The sequence below is a fragment of the Diabrotica virgifera genome, chromosome 4, assembly GCF_917563875.1.
Source record: "Diabrotica virgifera virgifera chromosome 4, PGI_DIABVI_V3a".
NCBI lineage: Eukaryota > Metazoa > Arthropoda > Insecta > Coleoptera > Chrysomelidae > Diabrotica > Diabrotica virgifera.
Genome location: NC_065446.1, coordinates 48,389,937 through 48,414,112, shown reverse-complemented (window position 1 = coordinate 48,414,112; position 24,176 = coordinate 48,389,937). Strand labels below are relative to the sequence as shown.

At 32.6% G+C, this 24,176-nt stretch overlaps 2 protein-coding genes across 3 annotated transcripts in view; both read right to left on the bottom strand.

The window, feature by feature from the left end:
- The window catches only part of LOC114329016 (homocysteine-responsive endoplasmic reticulum-resident ubiquitin-like domain member 2 protein), a 42,055-nt gene extending 26,820 nt beyond the window's left edge, over nucleotides 1-15,235 (bottom strand). The window contains exon 1 of the mRNA XM_028278029.2: nucleotides 14,932-15,235. Within this exon, the coding sequence (XP_028133830.1) occupies nucleotides 14,932-15,063 (132 nt within the window). The 5' untranslated portion in view covers nucleotides 15,064-15,235. The remainder of the gene's footprint in view (nucleotides 1-14,931) is intronic.
- A 6,892-nt stretch (nucleotides 15,236-22,127) lies between these two features.
- The window catches only part of LOC126883509 (neuralized-like protein 2), a 44,626-nt gene continuing 42,577 nt past the window's right edge, over nucleotides 22,128-24,176 (bottom strand). For both annotated transcript variants that reach the window (XM_050649119.1, XM_050649120.1), the window contains exon 4: nucleotides 22,128-22,384. The gene's annotated coding sequence lies outside the window, so the exon portion shown is untranslated. The remainder of the gene's footprint in view (nucleotides 22,385-24,176) is intronic.

Below are 24,176 nucleotides of genomic sequence, written 5' to 3'. Positions count from 1 at the left end.
GACGTCGCGTTTACTTTCCGTCGCCGTTTAAATGTTGTATTTTGTTCCAGTTTGATAACATTTACAGTGATGTGGGAGGGAGTGGATATGACATAAACGATGCTTTTGTATTTACTAAATGGGACTAATTGATTTGACACTATGGTAAAGCAATATAACGGCGGGCAGGTTTTTATATGGTATATATAGAATATATATGTTATTAATTAATTATTAAACTTATTAATTATATAATATATTTATATAATATAATATAATTTTATACTTATATATTTTATATAGAACAGAATATACTATCAAAGAGTCGTTCCGCCATATTGCTTTCCCCTTTTTGTCTGTGAAACAGATCCCATCTAGTTTACCGCATGTCATATCCACTCTCTCCCATATCACTGCATTTTTACTAAGTTTTTGACAGCAATGCGTGTATTTTTTCCGGTCTGATAAAACGTGGACTGAAGAAAATTTAATATTATATTGGATTGAAACAATGATCTTCTTCTTCTTCCTCTTTATAAGCAATTCTGCTTGTTCATTGATGGATTGATACCTCTATGGAAGGTTGTCACTCCATCTTTTGCGCGGTCGGCCGATACTTCTTCTACCGATTGGTGATTTATTTCTTGTTATTTTGACCACACGTGTCTCCCCCATTCTGGTTATGCGGTTATTTCATCCTTTTTTCTATTTAGTGTCCATCCGTTTATACACTACGTTACATTGTCTTCTAATATCTTCACTTTTCTTTCGATCTCTCAGCGTATTTCCTCTACTCTCATATCTGCCGTTTCCCGTAGTCTTTGTGTTTTGGCTGTATCGGGTCTTGTTTCTGATGCATATTTATGTCATTATTGGTCTTACACTGGCTTTATAAATTCTTGATTTCATCTCAGTGTTAATGTCGGTTTCGCCATATAATGTTATTAAGGCAGTCTATTTGCTTTTTAGGTCAAAACGGCAAACAGGTGTATGTTCTCAAAAAATTTTTGATAGTGTGTAAAAAATGTTTTATTATCAGCTAAGTACTTTCAACACACAACGTGCCATCATCAGAGCTTCCTAAAAGGACATTTAAGGTAAGATTTTTTATAAAAAATGAGTGAAAAACTTACGTCCTCTTATAAAACCTTCATAGAAGAGCAATTGTTAAACGATACAATAAAATACATGGATACTGGGCAAAAGCCACAGATATCGGGTATAACAACCCGTTAAAATGAATTAAATCACATCTAAATTCTTTTATATATTAAAAAGACAACATGGCTGAGTCAAACCATTTTGAGCCCACGTGAACAGCTGAGGAAGACTGCCATTTATTAAAATGATAAAGAAGGAACCACAATCTTATGCGACCTCTATATTCGTAAATACTAATTAAAATTAATTAAAAATTGAAAATGCCATGTATAGGTTAAATGAATTTTAAGTTAAGATACTAAATTTTAAAGTTAAATTTTCAAAAAATTACTATTATTTAGTATCTTAACTTAAAATTAATTTAACCTATACATGGCTTTTTAGTCATTTTCAATTTTTAATTAATTTTAATTATTATTTACGAAATGAAGATCTCAGACAAACAACCGGTATCGCAGATGTTGTAGAACGTATCACCAGGCTCAAATGGAACTGGGCAGGACACGTCGCCAGGCTGAAAGATTCAAGATGGGCACGAAGGCTGATGGAGTGGAGACCAAGAGAAGATAAACGAAGTAGAGGAAGGCCGCCTACACGATGGACAGATGATATCAGGCGGATTAGTAAAAACTGGCTAAAATCAGCACAAAACCGTGAAGTGTGGAAACAATTGGGGGAGACCTATGTCCAGCAGTGGACGTAAATTGGTTGGATGATGATGATGATTATTTACGAATATAGAGGTCGCATAAGATTGTTCATTCTTTATCATTTTAATAAATTACAGTCTTCCTCAGCTGTTCACGTGGGCTCAAAATGGTTTGACTCAGCCATGTTGTCTTTTTAATATATAAAAGAATTTAGATGTGATTTAATTCATTTTAAGGGGTTGTTATACCCGATATCTGTGGCTTTTGCCCAGTATCCATGTATTTTATTGTGTCGTTTAGCAATTGCTCTTCTATGAAGGTTTAATGAGAGGACGTAAGTTTTTCACTCATTTTTTATAAAAAAATCTTACCTTAAATGTCCTTTTAGGAAGCTCTGATGATGGCACGTTATGTGTTGAAAGTACTTAGCTGATAATAAAACATTTTTTACACACTATCAAAAATTTTTTGAGAACATACACCTGTTTGCCGTTTTGACCTACTTAGAAGTGTGTACAAGTCTTACAGTGTTTTGTAATTTATTTGCTTTTTGTACTTGACTTCTCACTTCTTTGTCCAGGTCTCCGTGACTTGACAATGTAATTCCAAGGTATTTTACTTCAATACTGATACCATCAATTTCTACTTGACATCTGATTGGTTAATTACTTTTAATGGGAAATAAGCCACAATTTTACCAAAAAAATGATTTTATTAACGTTTCGAAGCCCAAATCGGGTTTCGGTGTCAAAATACAAAATACTACTGAAACATATTTTGACAACGAACCCGATTTGGGCTTCGAAACGTTAATAAAATCATTTTTTTGGTAAAATCGTGGCTTATTTCCCATTAAAAGTAATTGATTATAAAAATGCCACAAGAAAATAGCTTCAGAACAACATCTGATTGGTTCTTTACTGATTACTATTGTTTTAGTTTTCTGAGAAAACGAAAATTTTGAAAAAACTAAAACAATAGTAAGTAATCAGTACATAACCAATCAGTATTAAACAAGTAATGGAAATAAAATACCTTGGAACTACATTGTCAAGCTACTGAGCATAATGACATATTGCATCAGAAACAAGACCCGATACAGCCACAACACAAAGACTACTGGAACGAGACTACTAGAATTGAGAGTACTGAGAAGAATTACAGGAAATATGCTGAGAGATCGAAAGAGGAGTAAAGACATTAGAAAAAAATGTAACGTACAATGTATAAACAAATGGACATTAAATAGAAGAAAAAAGAACAACATAGCAGAATAGAAGGACAGGTGTAATCAAAATAACAAGAAATAAATCACCAATTGGTAGAAGAAGTATCGGCCGACCAAGCAAAAGATGGAGTGACAATCTTGCATAGAGGTTATTAATCTGCCAATGAACAAGCAGAATTGCTTAGAAAGGGGAATAAGAAGATATTGGATTAAGAAAATATTTTAATTCCTTGGCAACAGCCGGCCAAAATTATGTTGTTTTTAAATGTATTATCACTGTATTTTTTAATTTTCAAAATTATAAAGGCATGCCAAACAAGTTCTATAAATTTTTTGTCGTTCAAATTTATCTCAACAACTTCGACTGAACCACTATGTAAATATATTCTCCCTATCCATACCCTAACCTACCCGACAAGTCACACCTTGTGGCAGAAAAAAATACGTGACTGAACCGCGAGGTAATAGCAATATTCACACTATCAATAGGGTATCCGAGACTTCGCCGAAAAATACGTGGCCGATATTGAACGCAAGGCTTCGGGAATGGTAGGTAAACGTAACGAAAAGTGGGCATATGCTATATGATTTGTACTTAATAATATTTTATGGAAACGGAATGCCACGGATATGGAAAGTAAACGGAAGGTATAGTGAGAATCGACCTTTATATTTAGAAAACTACTGAACAGTAGCGGATCTGCTGGGGGAATAAGGGAATTCCTCCCCGTAACACGGTCCAGTAGTAAAGAAAAAATTGTTGAAACATAAAAATACATTAGCTGACATGAAACTTAAACTACTGACAGACAAATTCAACGCAATAAACTCGATAGTTAGGAAAAATAAGGGAATTATTGCATATAAGTTATTATCTATGTCTTTTATGTAGTTTGGGTATCTATTTTATGTCTTTTGGTTGGTGTTTTATTGGTAGTCCCCCCCCCCAAGGCAAATATGCCGCCACTGCTACTGAAACGCCTTCAGAAAACTAAGGAACAACCACAAGTGCTGCTAGGGCAGCACAATACATCTCACGTTTTCACGCACGCAGAATAGAGTGCGTCTAAAAGATATTAGATATGCCGACGAAGCAGTAGGGCTTACAATACCGAGCCAAAATCTCAATACTGGTATTTGGTATTTAAAATTTCAAATACCGGGATCCCGGTATTAAAACCGGTATTACGAATAAAAAATATACACGTTATATTTATACTATCCTCAGTTGTTATATCGACTTGTTATTAAATAATATATGAAACCTATTAAATTTTGTTTTGAAATGAGTTGATGTTGTTTATAACATTACATAGAGAGTAGGGATAGATGATACAAAAAATGTGCAAATAGAAAAACTATATATTTGATTCTAGGATAAATTTTGCATATACATAATAGGATAGTACTTTTACTTATGAAATTTGCTATTTGTAAATTAATTTAACTTTAAAATATATTAATATAAAGATTAACTTACTGTGACAAATATTTTATATGGATTACTCTGTATTTAGACCGCTATATATTTTCAATTATTATTAATAATTCAGAAAATAAGTAATCCTAATTTATACATCAGAATACACAAAAAAATGAAAAATAGATCTGAAAATGTAAAAACAATTCTGATTAATAAATCTTACGGCTTATTTATAAAATAAAGTAGTCATAATTTTAAATATTTAAGAATTTTTATATAACTAATTTTATGTATTAATTTGTCTAGACGAGATTTAATAATTTGGTTGTAGAAGCTGATACAACCCTTCGCCTTAAATTAACGACATTCACGCTTTTAGAAAGCGCTATACTTGACTTGTATGTGTAATAAACCTGTTTAATAAATATTTTTTACAATGATATTGGTTGTTTATCTTCAAAAATAATTTTTTGTAATAGAAAAAATATCTTAGAAGAAAGTTTATTGTGCATAAATTCACTTTTTATAAATTAAGTTAATACCGAAATACCGGTATTTTTATTATAAATACCGGTATCGAATACCGGACAAAAATCGTTCGGGATCCCGGTATTCGGGATCCCGGTATTGTAAGCCCTACGAAGCAGTAGTTTTTGCAAATAGTTTAGATGGTTTGAAAAGAATATTGTCCCGCATATCAGATATAAGTAGAGAACATGAACTTGATCTCGATACGAAAACTACAAACTAGACAAAATCATGGAATATGTGATGAAATAGAACAGAAAACAGAAAATGGGGTTTGAGCCCCACGGAAATTGGATCAGTAGAACGCTTGTACTCCTGGTTAGTAGTGCCAAGAACTAATAATAATTACAAGTTGGTAGACCAAGGTAGACCAATACGTACATGTTAATACTATTCGAGTAGGGACATCTTATGTTCCCAGATACCTAGTTATCCAGTTTCATCAGCTTTAAGTCGTGTCATTTTTACGATTTTATAGTGTAAATTGCATACCAAATTCAACCACTGTTTGGTTCTGGGGCTATTTAGCAAGTAAAATGAGTCCACTGAAGATGAGCTGATAGATTCGAAAACATTCTAAACACTCATGTTAGATTCGGATTTTTTAAATTTTAATAAATTAAAATTATACCAATTACAATAGAAGTTTATATTTAGATATTAAAATTTAAATAATTGTTCTTTGTGTGCCGTGCTTGTTTTCAAGCGTTGGCTATCGTCGTATTAACAAGCTGATGAAAAAATGTTTCTCGGTCGGCATGGCAGCTATATGAAACAATTCCTGGACCGTTCGACAATCTGTCCATTGTCTAATGTTACGCAGCCAGAACAGTTGTTTTCTTCCAACCCAGCGTTTTCCTTCGATTTTGCCCTGAATGATCAACCGGAGTAAACGATATTGAGGTCCTCTCATTATATGACCGAAGTATTGAACCTTTCTCATTTTTATGATGCTGATCAATTCTCGCTCTTTGTGCGTGGTCTCCAGCACACGTTGGATATGTGTGCTGTCCACGGGATTCTGAGCATGCGATGGTAACACGACAACTCAAACCTTTCTAATTTATTAAGATTCTTCATTTTTGTTGTCCAGGTTTCACATCCATAGAACAAAACGGACCAGACGTAGCACTTCAATACTCTTAGACGCGTGGTCAATGGCAGACTTCTACTGCACAATACAGAACGCCAGATAATAAAGCTTTTTCGTGAAAGTTCTATTCTGGTCGAAATTTCCTCATCACTTTCAACCTCAAGTCCTTTATTGTTCAACCTGATTATGGATGAAATAATAAAAAAAGTAAGAACTAAAAAAGGATACCAAATACTGTCAAAGAGACGATGCAATACTGATCTCTCAAAGTGAAGAAGATTTACAACATATGCTGCACCAAATTAATATAACCGACAGAAAATTTAACATGTTAATTTCACCAAAAACGACAAAATGCATGGTTATAACAGCAAATCCAATAACGTGTAAATTGGAGCTGGATAGTCAGGTTCGATCTTCTTCTTCTACGGCACTACAGCCCAAATTGAGCCTTGGCCTCCTTTATTTTTTGCCTCCACCCTTGCTTGTCTGTGGCTGCTCTTCTCCATACACGGACTCCTAAAAGGGCTTGTGCGTCGCTGTTTGCTGTGTCTTCCCAGCGCTTTCTTGGCTTTCCAACCGGTCTCTTTCCCTGCATTCTACCATTCAGTGCTCTTTTTGGTAGCCTATCCTCTCCCATTCTTATCACATATCCGGCCCATTGCAATCTTTGTATTCTAATGATGTCTGACAGGGGTGCTTCCTTATAAAGTTGATAAAGTTCATTGTTGTATCGACTTCTGAAGATTCCGTTTTCCCTCACAGGTCCCAGTATTCTCATCAGTACTTTCCTTTCGGATGTGTCGAGTTTGTTTTTGGATGTTTCTTTCAGGACCCAGGCTTCACTGCCATAGCATGTTATCGGTCGAATTAAAGTTTTATAGATTCTCATCTTTGTATTTCGGTGGACAATTTTAGACCGAAATATAGGGGAGAGGGCAAAATAAGCTCTATTTGCCTGCGTTATTCTCTTCCGTATTTCTCCATCTTCTGATATATTTCATTCTCCATCTTCTGCATATATTTCTACTCCCAGGTATGTAAACTTTCCAACTGTTTCAATGTCATCTTCATGTATATTGTTTTGTGTGACTATATTTCTTCTCGTCTGAGTCATTATTTTTGTTTTTTCTTTGTTAATTTCCAGACCTAGCATATTTGTTTGTGTTTTTAACTCTGCGTATGTTTCCTGTGCTCCTGTTGATGTTCTAATTATAATATTAATATCATCGGCATAAGCGGCCAGTTGAACCATTCGGTTGGTCGGTAGGTTTCCTCGTCCAGTTTGCATTTGCCTAACCGCATACTCCAGTGCCAGGTTAAACAATGTTGGGGCCAGCCCAACTCTCCGCTTTAGTCCCTGCGAAATTTTGAAAAAGTCTGTCCAGTGGTTTTGTATTTGTACACATGCCTGAGTTTCATCCATTGTGGCTTTAATGAGTCTTATTAGCTTGTGTGGTATTGCCAATTCAGCCAATATATAGTATAGTTTGTTCCTTTTGACTGGGTTGTATGCCTGTTTGAAGTCTACAAACACATCAATATCGTGTTCCCATGATTTGCTCAAGATCTGTTTGACTGTAAATATTTGATCCAATGGCGATCTTCCCCGTCGAATAGAACAACTGATGGAGTTTAAATATCTAGGCATCACACTATCCAGCTACGGAAAGCTCGACACAGAAGTGGAAGATCAAGTGAATAGAGCAAACAGAGCCGCAGGTTGCCTGAATGACAGAATATGGAGAAATAAAAATATCGGAAAAGAAATGAAAGACAGAATTTACAAAACAGTCATCAGACCAATAATGACATACGCGGCAGAAACACGACCCGACACAGAGAGGACAAAAAGATTGCTCGAAACAGTGGAAATGAAAACCCTTCGAAAAATCGATGGTAAGACACTATAGGACAGAGCTAGAAGTACAGATATACGACGGAGATGTAAGGTGGAGAGCATTAATAACTGGGTAAGAAAGCGAGACGGCGAGAGACGGTTCCCCAATAATAGGAAGACAATCAATGGGAAGACCATGAAAACGATGGGACACGACAACTTACTGGAGGCACATTGAGAAAACAGACAGAGTCATGTCTATACAAAAAGACAAAGAAAAAGACTTTCAACCCTGCAGTCAATCCAGCTACCCCGACATCTAGTGTTCCGCCCTTTAAAGGGTGGAATACTTTAAATAATTACAAGATTGAATTATTGTGGGATTAAAAATAAAATGCATTAAAACATTCAAGATCAAAAATTTGATATTAATATCTTGATTTGCGTCACATTTTGCAAAATGGTTTATTTAGGTAAATAAGGAAAAAACATTAAGATTACTATTTATTTAGAAAAGCTTTGAGATAAGATAATATAAACAAGTATTTCATATAAGATTAGCATATGTACATCTAATTTTAACACAATTGGTATTTTTTATTTATATTTGAACTTTTTATTTATTATAATTCTCATATTTTGGAAAACTTTTATGACCCCAAAATCTGGTGTTTGGTTTTTTTTTTAAAACAAATTAAATTAAATATTGTATTCTACAACCTGTTTTTCAATTCTAGGTAGCGTTTTTGCTTGTTTATCGAGACAAAATAAAAGAATTGGCTAAGATCACAAAAAATTAGATAACTTTATAAATTACTTTTTTTTGAAAAGTTTTTTTTTTCAAAAAGTTATGCAGATAGGAGAAACAAGATAAGAACTTACTTTAATATAAAAATTGAAGTAACACAAATAGAAGAAGTTAAAACGTTTACATACTTAGGAGTAATAATAGGGCTTTTCACGCTTCTCATTTGTTTCGAGCTTCTGTCATGTCGTATAATCCGTGTATAATATTAATATACGACATATAACAGAAGCTCGAAACAAATGAGAAGCGTTTTTTTTTCCGTGGAATTTATGGCTTTGGTGAGAACCAATTAGCCAGACTATGTTAGATTGTATAAATAGTTTGTGTAAATTGTTTCATAGTATCAAACTTGAGCATGATGTTTCATTTGTTTTGTTAGTAATATGTAGCATTAGTAAAGTGTAAGGTGTTTAATTTTTTTTCCTTCCGCGCTAGAACATCAACCCGGTTCAACGCCGCGGAGGTTTTAGCCCTCTTTGTGTGTATGTTTTTATTTTTTTTTTGTTTTCTTTTTTTTTGTTTTTTTTGTTTTTTTTGTTTTTTTTTTTGTTTTTTTTTTTTGTTTTTTTTTTAATTGGTTTATTTTTTTTTATTATTTTTTTTGTATTCACCTTTTTTTTTCCTTTAATGCTTTACATTTAGTTTGTTTTGCAGAATTGCTTACAAAATTGGTTAGTAATTTTACAATTTTAGTTTACAGTTTATGATGTGTTGATGAAGTACATAAAGTATATTATTATTTCCTGAAAAAATAATACAATTTAGGTCTATTGGAAGGTTTATCTTGTAGTGAATTAAGTTTTTATATAGATTATTAATGTTTACAATATTTATTGGACATTCAAGTAAAACATGTACCAATGTACCCATTTTACCACAACTACACAGTGGATCGTCTGTAATTTTTATTTTGTGCTTATAATAAGGTGTTAGTGCATGGTTTTCACGTATTCGATTTATTGTGGCGACAAAGTTTCTGTTTGGTATTTTGTGAAACCATGGTTTTCTGGGGATCCTTGGCTGGTGTTTACAAAAGTTTGTTCCGGCTGTTGATGCACTGTATAGGTTTTGCCACATCTCATTTATTTGCACTTTTGCTGTCCGTACATATTATAAATTTGTCGTGGTTAGAGCTGAGTACGTATTTCATAGCTTGCACTATTGCTGTTAGTTCTGCAGTGTATATGGAAGCTTCCTTTGGTAAAATAAATTTTTTGTCAGTATTTTCCTCAAAATGGTAAAAGGCACAACTGGTATATTCTTTTGACTTTGATCCATCAGTGAATATAGAATCGTAATTTGGCCAGTATTTGTTTTTTGTTTCGTTGAACTTTGATTGATACTTGCTACTTCTTCACTTTCAAAATAATAGGTTCTAATTTCAGGTGAAAAAATTTGTTCAGGTGAGTAAATTAAAACTGGAGGGAGTTGGTTGGAATAGAGTATATCTGTAATGTCAGCTATTTCTGAGAAAGTTTCTACTATGAGGGGGGTTTTCTTGAAGTGCCAGTATCTATGGGTCAAAACTTGAACTGTTAGTGACTGTACACTATTGAGGTAAGAAGTTTTTTTTTGAAATGGTTTTTATCATGAATTTTCTGCTCAATAGTTGTCTTCTTAGTTTAAGAGGAGGTTCCACGGCTTCAGCTTGTATAATGTTTATGGGCGTTGACTTAAGATATCCCAGGCAAACTCTCAAGCATTTATTTTGTTGTATCTCGATTTTATTTAGATGTGTATCTGCTGCTGTTCCATAGAGTTGACTTCCATAATCCATTATAGATCATACCATTGTTTTGTAGAATAGTAAAGCCGTATTTGGGTCTGCTCCCCACTTTGCTCTACAAAACGCTCTTAGGATATTTATAGAATTACTTGTTTTTTTGATAATTTGGTGGATACAGTCCTTCCATAATAGTTTTCTATCTAGATGCAGACCAAGATATTTTACAGAGTTACTAATACAGAGTTTATATTTTCCTATAATTGTCTTTGATAGTTGTTTCTGTTTCTAGAGAAAATACATATATTGGTTTTGGACTCGGATATGGAAAGTCCCATGTTGTCTAGGTATTTTTGGATTTTTATAAATTCAGTGTTGATATTTTCTATACATTTGTCCTCTGATTTGCTACTGGTGTAAATAACAACATCATCAGCGTATTGAATAATTTTAGAGTTTTGTGATATAACATTTTCTATATCCATTGTGTACAGGCTGTAGAGGATTGGGCTCAGGATACTACCTTGTGGTAATCCACATCTACATATTCTTGATTCCGAAATTTCTTGATTTATCTTTAAGGAAACTGATCGATTAGAGTAAGCTGATTTTATGAAGTTGGCAAAGGAGGTTGGTAGACCAATATTGATGAGCTTCTCTTCTAGTATATTCATTTGAACATTATCATATGCTGAAGTTATATCCAAAAATGTGGCCAAAGTGCTGTATTTGTGTGTGAATCCTAGATAGATGTCATTTACTAGTATCGTTAGGGGTTCCAAGGAAGATCTTCCCTTTCTAAAAGCATATTGTGATTCAGGTAATACCTTTTCATTTTCTAGCCAATATTCAAGCCTGTTCTTTATCATTCTTTCCATGGTTTTAAATATACACGATGATAAAGCTATGGGTCTATATGAATCTGCATTTCCGTTCTGTTTTCCAGGTTTTTTGATAGGTACTATGATGTATTCTTTCCACATCGGTGGAAAAGGAATCCTATTTATCCAAATCGAATTGAACAATTCCAACAGGGCTTTCTTATGGTCTAAGGGCATTTTATGCAACATATTGTATGAAATGTTATCCGCCCCGGGAGATTTATTATTTGTTGATTTAATGCAATGATCGAGTTCCCATAATTGAAATAACGATTGTAGGAAAGAAGTGTTCCTATTTACAGTAGCTATTTGTTGAGTAATGTTGTTTTCGACCCATGGAGGTGAGATTTTTGTGTGGAATTCGCTTATCCAGTCTTCTTTGGGGTCCATTAGGAGTATATTCGCTTGTTTTCGGTTTTTATATCGGTTTACTTTGTTCCACACTTCTTTAATTGGTGTATTTTGATTTAGATTTTGGCAGTAATTTATCCAACTTTTTTTCTTAGTTTCTTTAAAAGTTTTTTTAGCTACTGCATCAAGTCTTTTATATTCTGTTAGATTATTAAGATTTGGAGCCTGTGTGTAGGTTAAGAAAGCTTGTTTTCTTGCTTTAGCAGCTATGTTACAGGTTTCGTTCCACCAGTCCTTTGAGCAATGATTTCTATTTTGTGCGTTTGATTTTCGTAACGGAATTGCTTTGTCGGCAGCTTTGTTAATATTGTCGATAATGCCCATTAGTGATGATTTTGGTTCTGTTGCTTCAAGGGTAGCGGTGTATACATCCCAATTAGCAGCCTGGAGTCTCCATATATTATGCGATGAGAAGCGTTGAAAAGCCCTATAGAAGAAACAGGATCTCTATACTAAATTTACAATCAAGATGTAGTAGAAATAAACAAACCAAGACACATTAAATGCTGCTAGGAGCACTCCTGAATCATAATTTACAATGTATATACATTGTAAATCCCAAATCATGATTTCCAAAGTTTATACATTATAAATTATGATTCGGGAGTGCTCCTCCTAGTAGCATTTAACATGTCTTGGTTTGTTTATTTCTACTGCATCTTGATTGTAAATTTAGTATAGAAGCAGAAATCAATAGCAGAGTACAGAAAACGCTACAACTGTATCATACAATGAACAAAAAATGTATATGCAGAGAAAGAAATATACACTGAATACAAAAATGGAAAAAAGACTAAGTTTTCACTCTGATGGCATATAAAACAGCATAATGTTACTCTACATCCCACCAGACTGAAAACAATGGGAAGCTTCTCTGGTTACACCTCTGAGGCTTCTACCATTTGCAAGCCATACGGATGCTGAGACTAAGGAAGATGAGGGAATTTTACAATTTATAATTCATGTCCCATTTGGTCAGCGTGGTAAAGTTCCAACGAGAATGGTTTCCTTCGTACTCCAATCAGAGTAAACATGTAAGTCAAAAATGAATAAGCATTATTTTCAATTTCGTTGCAAAACAAAAATACAGCTGCACCATATTCTAGTCCAATCTGAGAGTGCAGCAAGCACCTCTACCGGTTTCGAAACTTATTAGTCTCTCATCAGGAGGCACATTCTCGAGCATTATCGTTGGAACTTTACCTCGTTGAGCAGATGGGACGTGAATTATAAATTGTAAAATTCCCTCATCTTCCTTAATCTCAGCATCCGTATGGCTTGCAAATTTAGAGAAGGTTCCCATTGTTTTCAGTCTGGTGGGATGTAGAGTAACATTATGTTGTTTTATATGCCATTAGAGTGAAAACTTAGTCTTTTGCTAGCAGTTGCCGCTAGGGCATCTATGACCATAGAATCTATGATACGATAATATTTTACATTTGATCATTTTCCCTCATTATAGTCATTACTATTGGGATAATGGTGACAACTGTTGAGTATAAATAAACACAGAAATTTATTTGTCATACACATTTTTTAGTCCTGGTTTTGGTCGAAAATGACTAATTATGAAAAAAAAGATTTGTGTTTGAAAATATTACAACCAAATTTTTAACATATTGTTACCTGTTTCAAAAATTGGTAATAGACGAATCATTGTTATTGTTCAAAGGCAGACTTCATTTTAGACAAAAAAAACGCTTATTAACTGCTACAGGGCTAATTGCCAAATTATGTTAAAACATCTATTGACGTTACCCGTTCTAAAGGGTTAAAAATGATATGGTGTTTATTACCAGTTATTGTATTAGGTAAAACTCCTCGTTAGTAGGGGTCACTGAAAACAGGGTTGGAAAAAACCCGGGTTTTTTATTAAAAGCCCAACCCGACGGGTTTTTTTGGGTTTTTTAGGGTTTTTTCGGGTTTTTTTGGGGATTTTCAGTTTTTTATTTTCTGATGAGTTTTTGGCAGTGATGTTATCATTCAAGATTAAGGATACAGATATGTTCCCCGCAACACTTTTCAAAGAAGAACTTGTTAAAAAATTCTCAACAAAGAAATGGTGGAAGCTGATATCAATAAAAAATAAAAAAACAAATAAAATACCATATGAATTTTGTATTTATATGTTATCTTTGTTCTCATGTCCAGCTTCATCTGCATCTATTGAGCGGATTTTTTCTTCATATGGATTAATATGGATTAAGCTTCGCAACAGATTAGGTGCCGATAGAGCTGCAAACTTGGTAAAAATATATTATCATTTAAGAACCGAGTCCTCGTCCTCGACCGAGTCTAACGAATAACGAATGGGAATTGGGAATGTGACAAAAATACAGATTCTGATTTTCCTGATAACTAATATGCTTTGCTGATGCTTTGTTTAACAAGAAACTTGTTTATTTTTTTATTTGTCTATATACCATGTTTAAAATAAGTGTTTTATTAGTTTAGTTTCAGTTTCTCTCGTTTTGTATTCACCTACTACTTACTTCATGGTATTTATGCTAGTTTTTGTTTTTATTCAGAAATAAATATGACGTTCATTCAACTGAAAATTTGCTATTTTTGAAAAAACCCCAAAAAACCCAATAATAGTGGGTTTTATCAATTGAAAAACCCGAAAAAAACCCGCTGGGTTTTATAAGATGGGGAAATTCTATGCCAACCCTGACTGAAAATGCTTAAGTTTTTGGGGTTTAGCTTGAAAAGTGGAATGAAAGGCCTAATTTTGTGGTTTTTAAAACCTTGGTAATAGTTTCTATAGATTAAGTCATCTTACAATTAAGTCAAAACATTTGCTCACTTTTTTAAAGAAATGTTAAAAAGAGAACACTGGTAAAGTACAATCAGGAATATTATAGACCCATATAGAATTCTTTGGTACATTATTATATTCATTGATACATAATACATTCCTTGCTAAAATATTAATCATCAGGTGTCAGGTGATTTCAGGTCCTCTTAATGAAATTTTGTATTTTTAAATATGATGTACATAATGAACTTACAAGGATAAATTTTGATGACACTGTCCATAAGTCTAGATATTAATGCCAATTCGAATATAGCAATCATCAAAGTGGGGCTACACTAATATAGTATGTAATTGTGTTTTGATTAAATGGAAAATAAAATATAAATATTCCCATTTTGTATCACTTTTAATTAATAACATTTGTCTACAGTTGCAATTAAATACTTACGGGTTTACTGGGATACACTTCCGATAGATGTTGCTTTAATTTGTGAATTGTCCATGAAGGTTCGCACTGTATTGTCTGATCTTCAATTTGTTGATTTGGAGCTTTAACTATTAACGTAACAAACGATTCCATTTTTTCTTGGTTTTGTTATTTAACTCCCACTAAATATTCACAACACTTAACAGTTAATTTTTTACTGCTTCTAGCTTTTTCTACGTTAATCAACCGAATATATTATATTACATTATCAATAATTTCTATCAATGTTCGTATCAACAATCACCCATATTTATTTTTGTGGCTTGTCTGTCGTTTTGCGATTGGTTAAAATGGAACAGTCAAGAAATGACGTAATGTCAATTATTCAGTGTCGGACATAAAATATTTTTTTCGATCGTGAAATCAAAATAAATGAATGCTTTTTAGCATTTTTCCTATCTCTTTGATTTAACATTTACATCTTAAAGCAATTTTAATATTAAAAGGTGTAGTAAGTTTGTTGTAAAATTATGTGGTTTATAAATTACGCGACAGTTTTTAGAATTTTGTTTTTATTCTGATTTGACCTTCCAGGACGTCTATGATGGTGATTTGTAGTTGTCTCAGGACCGGCTTGAGCTTTAGAAAATAAGTAAAATAAATTTTTTGCAAAATTTAAATTCCTTTAATTTTCCTCTGTGGCTAATGCCTGGTTGGTTGCACCAACATATCTTAAGCTTAAGACGTGCCTTAAGCTAAGCTTACTAAACATACGCGTTGCCCCATTGAGTCTTAGATCAATGACGTCGATTGCATCTTAAACTTCCTCTCAGTTAAGACGTGCTTATATAAAAATCAAAAATTATGGATCTATAAGCTGTGCTTAGCTAAGCTTATAATATTTAAGATTTGTTGGTGCAACCAAGCATTAGTGGTACGAGAGCCTATCTTTGGGCACAAGAGCCATGAGTTCGAATACCAGTTTGGTAGGAAATTTTTCTTTATTAAAATTTAATCAATTAAAATAATTTCTATCCTTGAGGGATCGATACTCGCCGGAGGGACGGCAGCGCAGACGTTCGGATACAATTAGCGTCTCTTTACAAAGGCAATGCAGTCGAGTTTACTAAGTAACAAGACATTTAATCAACACACTAACACACCCATTACACTATAATCTGATTGCGACTGGCTGAATGATTAATAACTAAGTTATTAAGAAAATTCCACACCTGTAATTTTGAACCAATCAAAATACGTTATTTTGACAGATCACCATGGCAACGGAGGTATTTTATCGGAAATTTTTTGCTCGTGGGGTACCCAACAGCGAATTATAGTGGAAATTTTTTGACGTTTACAATAACAGAACATTTTTGACAGACTGGTTTTTATTTGTTTACATAATTTAGTTTTGATTCATTTTCTATCACTTGTAGTTACTCAAAACTTATGTAAAATTGAAGAATATACTATTTTCTATCTTGAAATGGTATTCCCATGCAACTACAATGAGTAGAAATTACGAATTTGAAAGCCTAAATAATTGCTGACAAAGCTATGGCGCGCTATTAATCTGTTCATGCAGATTTGGATTTTCAAATGCAAATTTGGTGTGGAATTTTCTTACCGAATACCACGCGAAGTCAAATTAATATCCGGAAATTTTTTTTTGATCATGAATATTTTTAGAAAATTTCCCTCGTTTGCGACTCGGGAAATTTTCAAAATATTCATGATCTCAAAAAAATTTCCGGAAATAATTTGACCTCTAGTGGTATTACTAGTGAAAATTCCTTTATTATTATACCTACCTACTTAAATTTTTATGTTTACGGGACCCAGGGCCGCCGCTACCATGTGTGCAAAGTGTGCATCCCACACGGGCGGCCGATTATAGGGGCGGCCAAAAGCAGGCCACTGATGATAATACTTTTTTTAAAACGAAAATAAATTCAAAAAATAAATAGTAATGATTTAGATAATTCTATAATAATCCAAACAATCTAAAAAAAAAATACCAGAAAATGTTATTTATTATATAAACTGCCCTTTTGCAGCTGTAGTCATAAAGTAGTTCCGGGAATGCTTTTTAATTCAAAGTGGCTGTCGACTTTCGGACTTAAGATATTTTTATTTACGTGGTCCATATGCGATTTTTTCAAATTCTGAACATTTATGATTTGTTAAGAGAGTACCATACGACAATGGCTACTTTCCAAGAATTTAGATAAGTGCTTGTTAGTTGCTCTCATTCAGTAATAAAGTCTTTTTTATTACTCGATGGTTTAAAAAAATCTTTTTTTATTACTCGATGGTTGCTCGGTTGTAATTTGTTCCTTTATGCTTATGTATGGTCATAGATGGGTTATAGTTCACTCATGTTGAGAATTTGATGATTTTAGACACGCTTTTGATAAACGATTTTGTTTGTAATATACAGGGTGTCCCAGACTAATTTACCCAGACTATATCTCTTAAACGAATATAGAATTTCGAATGGGACAAAAACTGATCTATTCCATTTGTAATACACTGTAATATGGAGTATAAAAAATCATCCCCTAAATATTCGTCCCTTAGTTACAACCCCCAACTTTAATTTTTTTAATAGCACCCTGTACATTTTTTATAGTTTTGGATGTGGTCTTCGATCGTCTATTCAACACATTTTTTTAAAATAAAATCGGTTCGTAAATAATCAAGAAAATATCAGTTTATTAAAAAAATTGAAGCTATTTAAAAGCGCGCTGAAAGACGAATGTGGCGCCCTCTGGTTAATTCATAATTTTTGATGGCGAATTTAAATTTCTTGTCCCAAAAAACTCCCGCTTACCAAATTTTGTGTTATTATACCATGCCTGTTAGGAAAGGGGTCCGGACATATAATCCCCGGACAAATAATCCCCACAAATTTTTTTGAACAAAACATCCCCACAAAAAATGCCGGACAAAAAATCCCCAAGAAATATTTGCTGCCGAATAGTTCTTAAATGTTTTCCCGAAATTTTACCAAATTTTGAATACCAGTTCCATGCTGAAAACTTCAAAATTTACATGACAAGAGTGTGAGTTTTTTCAAAAAATCGTAGAAGATATGGTGAATGAGCTAAGGCCCCGTTTGCTTGACAGGCGCTTAACGCGCGATTACAACTACATACATTTTACTTAAGACCGTTCACATGCCAACGCGCGTTTTAGGTCATTAAAACGCGCATTGACATGTGAACGGTCTCAAGTAAAATGTATGTAGTTATAATTGTCTCATTCCCCATATTTTCCACGATTTTTGAAAAAACTACACTCCTTTGTCATGTAAAATTTGAAGTTTTCAGCATGGAATTGTAATTCGAAATTTGGTAAAATTTCGGGAAAACTTTTAGAGAACTATTCGACAGCAAATATTTCTTGGGTATTTTTTGTGGGGATATTTTGTCCAAAAAATTTGTGGGATTATTCGTCCGCGATTTTTTGTGGGGATTTTTTGCCCGGGGATAATTTGTGGGGATTTTTTGTCCGGGATAATTTTCCGGAGATTATTTGTCCTAGCTTCGTTAGGAAATATTCAAGAATAAATAAAATAAAAGTTTAACTTTGACATTTCGGTTATTATCAACTTTCGTACTAAGGTAAGTTAGCTTAGATCGACCTATTTTATTCTCAGGAATCTAAGGTTAAGCTCTACCAAACACCCTGTATATATAATGTTCTTGAACTCCTAAGTGGAGCATATAGCTTCAGTGAAAATGCGCCATCGGGTTCTATTTTGCGCTAAGGCCTTCACCTCACTCCAAGACTTTCCTTGACCATGATGGATCCATGATGGATCTCATCTCATCTTTTCTCATCCATGATGGATCTTCTCCAAGTTTGTGCTGGGTGACCTCTTTTTCTTTTTCCTTAGGCATTCCCTCTAGGACAGTCTTTGCAATACTGGAACTATGTTTTCGGAGTGTGTGACCGATCCAATCCCACTTAACAGACATGCCATTTGACTGGAATATTCGGATCTTTGTCCTTGTAGTATATTCGCCAGTGCTCCAAACACGGTTGAGCATGCTGAATGCTTGTTGAGCTTTTCGTATCCTCATACGAATATCGTCTTATGTAGCTTCGTTTTCTGTTATAGCACTTCCAAGATACATAAAGTTTTCCCTTTTTCAATCTGCATGTCGATAGTGATAGTAGGGGAGTGCAATTAGAACGAAAACATGCATTGTTTCGGAAAAATTCAAACAAGCTTATATTTTTCTAAAACTTTTTTTGTTAGTTTATATATTTGTTAAAGTAAAAAGTTCTACTCGCAGCTTTGGCCGCTAATAAATTGTAATTGCCGCTAATTGTATCAATAATTTTAAAAATATCGTTAAATTCATCATTTTACTTTGATCAAATATGTTTTTATTTTGTTTTTGATTATGCTGAATCCGAATATGGCATTGCAATTTGAAAATTCTTATACAGAAGCTCTTATAAAGTATGTCTGCGTAGCTAGGAACCACATGGAAAACTTTTTTATTATCAATTTTACGAAAAAAAGTTATTCTTCATAAAATGCTCAGGATAGTCAAAAATCTTAAACTCAATCAACAGATATCAAATTTTATCAATTTTATACGAGTTATGTCAACAATATTAATTTCGTTAAAGAGTAAAGTACCTTTATATTCCAGAATATTAACAAATGATATTATGAAAAGTTGTTTGAAATTAAAAACTATGTCTAAATATAAAATTACATCATTCTAATCGAAAAAAAAATTTTTTCAATGTTTTCTCAAATTACGGATACTCATATCATTTTATTACAATTATGATAACTATTTTATTATCACTTTTACAAAAAAAAAGTTATTCTTCATAAAATACTCCCCCTGGTCTAAAATCTAAGATACAACCATCAGATATCAAACTTTTTTAAATTTTATACGAGGTATGTAAACAATATGAATTTTTCTTAAGAGTTAAGTGCCTTTATTATTCACAATATTTTAATTAGAAGGATGTAATTGAACACTAAAACAAATTTTTAATTCCAAAGAACTTTTCTTAATAACAATTTTCGATATTGTGAAATGTAAAGGTACTTTACTCTTGAGTGAAATTTATATTTTTTGACATACCTCGTATAAAATTAATTAAATTTGATATTTGACGATTGCATCTTAGATTATATACGATGCAGAGTATTTTATAACAAATAACTTTTTTTCGTAAAACTGATAATAAAAAAGTTATCAATAGGTTCAAAGTTACGCAGACATACTGTATAAGAGCTAAAAAAAATTTTTTTACTGAACATTTATTATTGTTGAAGCTTATTATTAAATGTATTTTAGGTAAGTTTTACAGAAAAAAATGTTGATCACTTTGTATAAACATTTTTTTAGTTGGTAATTTTCGGTTTCTGTATTACATTTTTGTTATCCTTCTTAATTTTCTCAAAAAGAAATAGTTTATTTCATTTCTAAAGTAAAATAATTTAGTGCATTTTAAAGATTACATCCTAAGCTTTAAAAAAGCACTTATAAAACTGTAATAGATCTGTTCAAACTTGAGTAATACCGTCCTAAAGTGGTGGTAATTCTATAAAACTACGAAGATTTCAAAAATTACATTTTTTGAGACGTCATATGATTTGAATTAAATTTTTGAGATTTTTTTGAATGAAACATCATTTAGCAAGATGCTTGAAAGGTAACTTGTGCAAAATTGAGAGTTTTATAAGAAAAATTGTATTAGTTACACATGTTTAAATAATTTTTAAACAAAATTCATGAAAAGCTCACTTTTCGCCCACACCGTACTTATGCCATACATTTTATTTCTTTTTATTATAACCATAAGATAGCTTAATTATTCTTCTTTCGTGTTCAATTTGTAAAATTTCATTTGATCCATTAGTTAAAGAATTACATTAAAATAACTCAACCGTGAAGTTCGCCGTACGCTAGTTTACAGTGCGCCAATGTATGTGAGAAGGGTGACTTTAGCGTTATAAATAAAAAATGATAGAAGATACAGATTTAATTTTAGAAAATTCTTTATATAAGGTTTTTTTTTGTAAAATTTTCTGAATTTTTCAATGGTTGTCAGTTTTTTTCTAAAATTTATATTTTCGGATTTATTTAAAAAAACATCCAATTTCGTAGTTGATTTGTTTAATAAAAAATAAAGCACCCACTTCTCGAGTAGAACTTTTTGATATGTTGTTTATTAAACATTTCTTAATGATATTACAAAAAGTTCTAGGTATCTTGTTTGATTTTTTCCGAAGTGAAAATCTATATGCACTCCCCTATATGCTCTGAGCTTCGCTGGTGTCGGTCCTAGCGGTTACTAATTCAACTTTCACCGGTAATTTTTAAATTTATTATTTAATTGTTATCGCTTAATATTTACAACGCAAAAAATTAATTAAATTGTAAACGATTTTTTTTAAGATTTTGCTAATCATATTGACGTTCTATTGATAAAATATGAATTTCTTACTTCGGATACTTTCACAATTATCGTGTAGATGGCGCTAAGATTGATAGATTGATTTATAAAATCATATTACGGAACATTAAAAAAACTTAAATTCAGTATTTAAAACATAAGTATATTTAAGTTAAAAATATATACCACAGCTTTGACCAACTAATATTTTTTATAATTAATGTTTTTAATTTTAATTTTAAATTAATCACTTTGACATTTATGTCAAATTTCCGGTAAAGGTTTACAGACTTGTCACTACTGGCGCTCGCGAATTTGTAAATATCCCCTCTACGTACGAGCTCACAGCGTATAGTAAATGGCGTGTTGTTCCTTGCATTAATTCTCATGGATTTGGTTTTACTAATATTGATTTTCGAACCTATTTTATTGGCTTCAGTGAAAAGTGTTTCCAATTGGTGGGCCACATCTTGGAATCTTTGTCCTAACAGGCAGATATCGTCGGCGTATTCTAGATCGCTTAGGCGTGTGTTTAACGTCCATTGTATCCCTTTTGTGTCGGAGTCTAGTTTGGAGAGAACATAGTCTATAGCTATATTAAAAAGAAACGGAGAAAGCACGCATCCCTGTTTGACTCCAGTAAGTACGTCAAATTCGTCACTGTTGATCCCATTGTGTGTCACGCTGCATGTCGCCTCAGTGGACAGTGACTTTATAATGCGATCCTGTGTAGCTGGTCAATTATACAAATGAAGATTAGGTATTAAAAAATACAATAAATAAGCCATTTTCTATATTTTATAGAAAAGTTTAACAAAAGAAGACTTACAAATAAAAGATATATATTAAAATAATCAAATCACAATTCATAAAAAGAAAACATAATGCATATTATGTTGGGATGCTATCAAGATCAGTCTTGCTAAACGCAATTCAGAAAATAATTTTCTAAATTTGTTTGAAGGTCTGCCAAATGTTGAGTGGTATAAAATATACAGACATATGAAATATTATATAGATACACAGTCCAAATCTAAAACAAACAAAACAAAATAAGTAATACATATACCTACATAAATCGAATTATGGTAGAGTACAGAAGTCAGACTTCACACTCATATTGCGACTGTCTCAACGAAAACTGTCGTAACTCAAAATCGCTTATTCGAGATAATTGTGTTTAAATATAATTATAATAATTACACTTTTATAACAAAGAACTCTTTATAATACCACGTTTTTATTGAAATTATACTTCTTTAGGCACGAGGGTGAATTTTTACTTTCCCGGGCGCATGCGCACACCGACAGTATGGTATTATAGTCGCTCAAACGTTATACGGGATCTGATTGGGTGTTAAAATCATCAGTCAATAATTGTTCAATATGGAGATTATGGATAAACAAGTGTACCTATATTTGTTTTTATTGTTGTGATGGCAGAGAAAAAAGGAAGTTTATAATTGTAGTGATTTTTAAATAGTTCAACAGGTACGTAATAATTGTAAATGTTTCAGTATCCTAATAAAACATTACATAGGTACCTACCTATTTGGAAAATTTAAAATGAATCTACCAAAATAGTATGTAATGCTTTGATTTACATAATTTCTACCAATATTCACCTAATATATTGTTATTCCACAAAATATTCCTTTAATTCCACAAAAATCAAACTAATTTGATTAAATTCATATAAGTAATAAATAACTGTCAAAAAGTTTATGGTGTAAACGTTCAGTTGGTGTATATTCCCACATGACACAAACGCGAAGATGGTGCAATGGGAAAGCACTTCGATTTTCGATCGGCGGGATCGACGGGAAGCGAGTTCGATCCCCAATACAAGTTACTATTTTTTTTTTATACATTTTATGATTGTAAGTATATTATTATACAGGGTGTTTCATTAATAATTGTCCATATAGTAACTGGAGAAACCTTAGCACAAAATACGATGATTTAACCTAAAACACTTAAATAAAATGTGGTTCCTTACTGAGTTACAGGGTGTTTTATCAAAAAATTTAAAAACTATTTTTGCTCAGCATTTTAAAACTATTCGACTTATTGTTTTCATACTTGGCAGAAAGTGCGACTACTATACACCCTACTAAATTATGTTAAACAAACGTTTCTAGCTACCACCAGAGGCGTAAGACAGGGGATAGTGAATGGTTGACTATTTTAGTGCCATTTTTAGATTCTCCAATACTTTCTACGTAAATAATATACTTCTCATTGGTAACGATAAAGTCATTAGTTTTCGAGATATTTGAAGTAAAATATGAAACGGCACAGTTATTTTGATTAATTTATGCTATGATTCATATGATTAAAATTTAAAAAATATTTCTACCCAGTACTTTAAAACTATTTGGCGAATCCTTATTATACTTGGCAGAAAGTGTAGGTACTGTATACCCTACTAAATTAAGATAAATAAACGTTTCTAGCTACTACCAGAGGCGTACGACAGGGGATAGTGACTGGTTGACCCTTTCCAAATTCTACGCCACTGAAGAAATTGCTATGTTAGTGTAATTTTTTGATTTTTCAATACTTTTTATGTAAATAATATACTCTTCATTCGTATCGATAAAATGACTAGTTTTCGAGATATTTGAAATTAAAAATGAAGCGACACAATACATTAATCCAAATAACCGTGTCGGTTCATTTTTACCTTCAAAGGTCTCGAAAACGAATGACTTTATCGTTACGAATGAAGAGTGTACTATTTTCATAGAAAGTATTGGAGAATCCAAAAATTGAACTAAAATTGAAATTCCGCCAGTGGCGTAGAATTTGGAAAGGGTCAACCA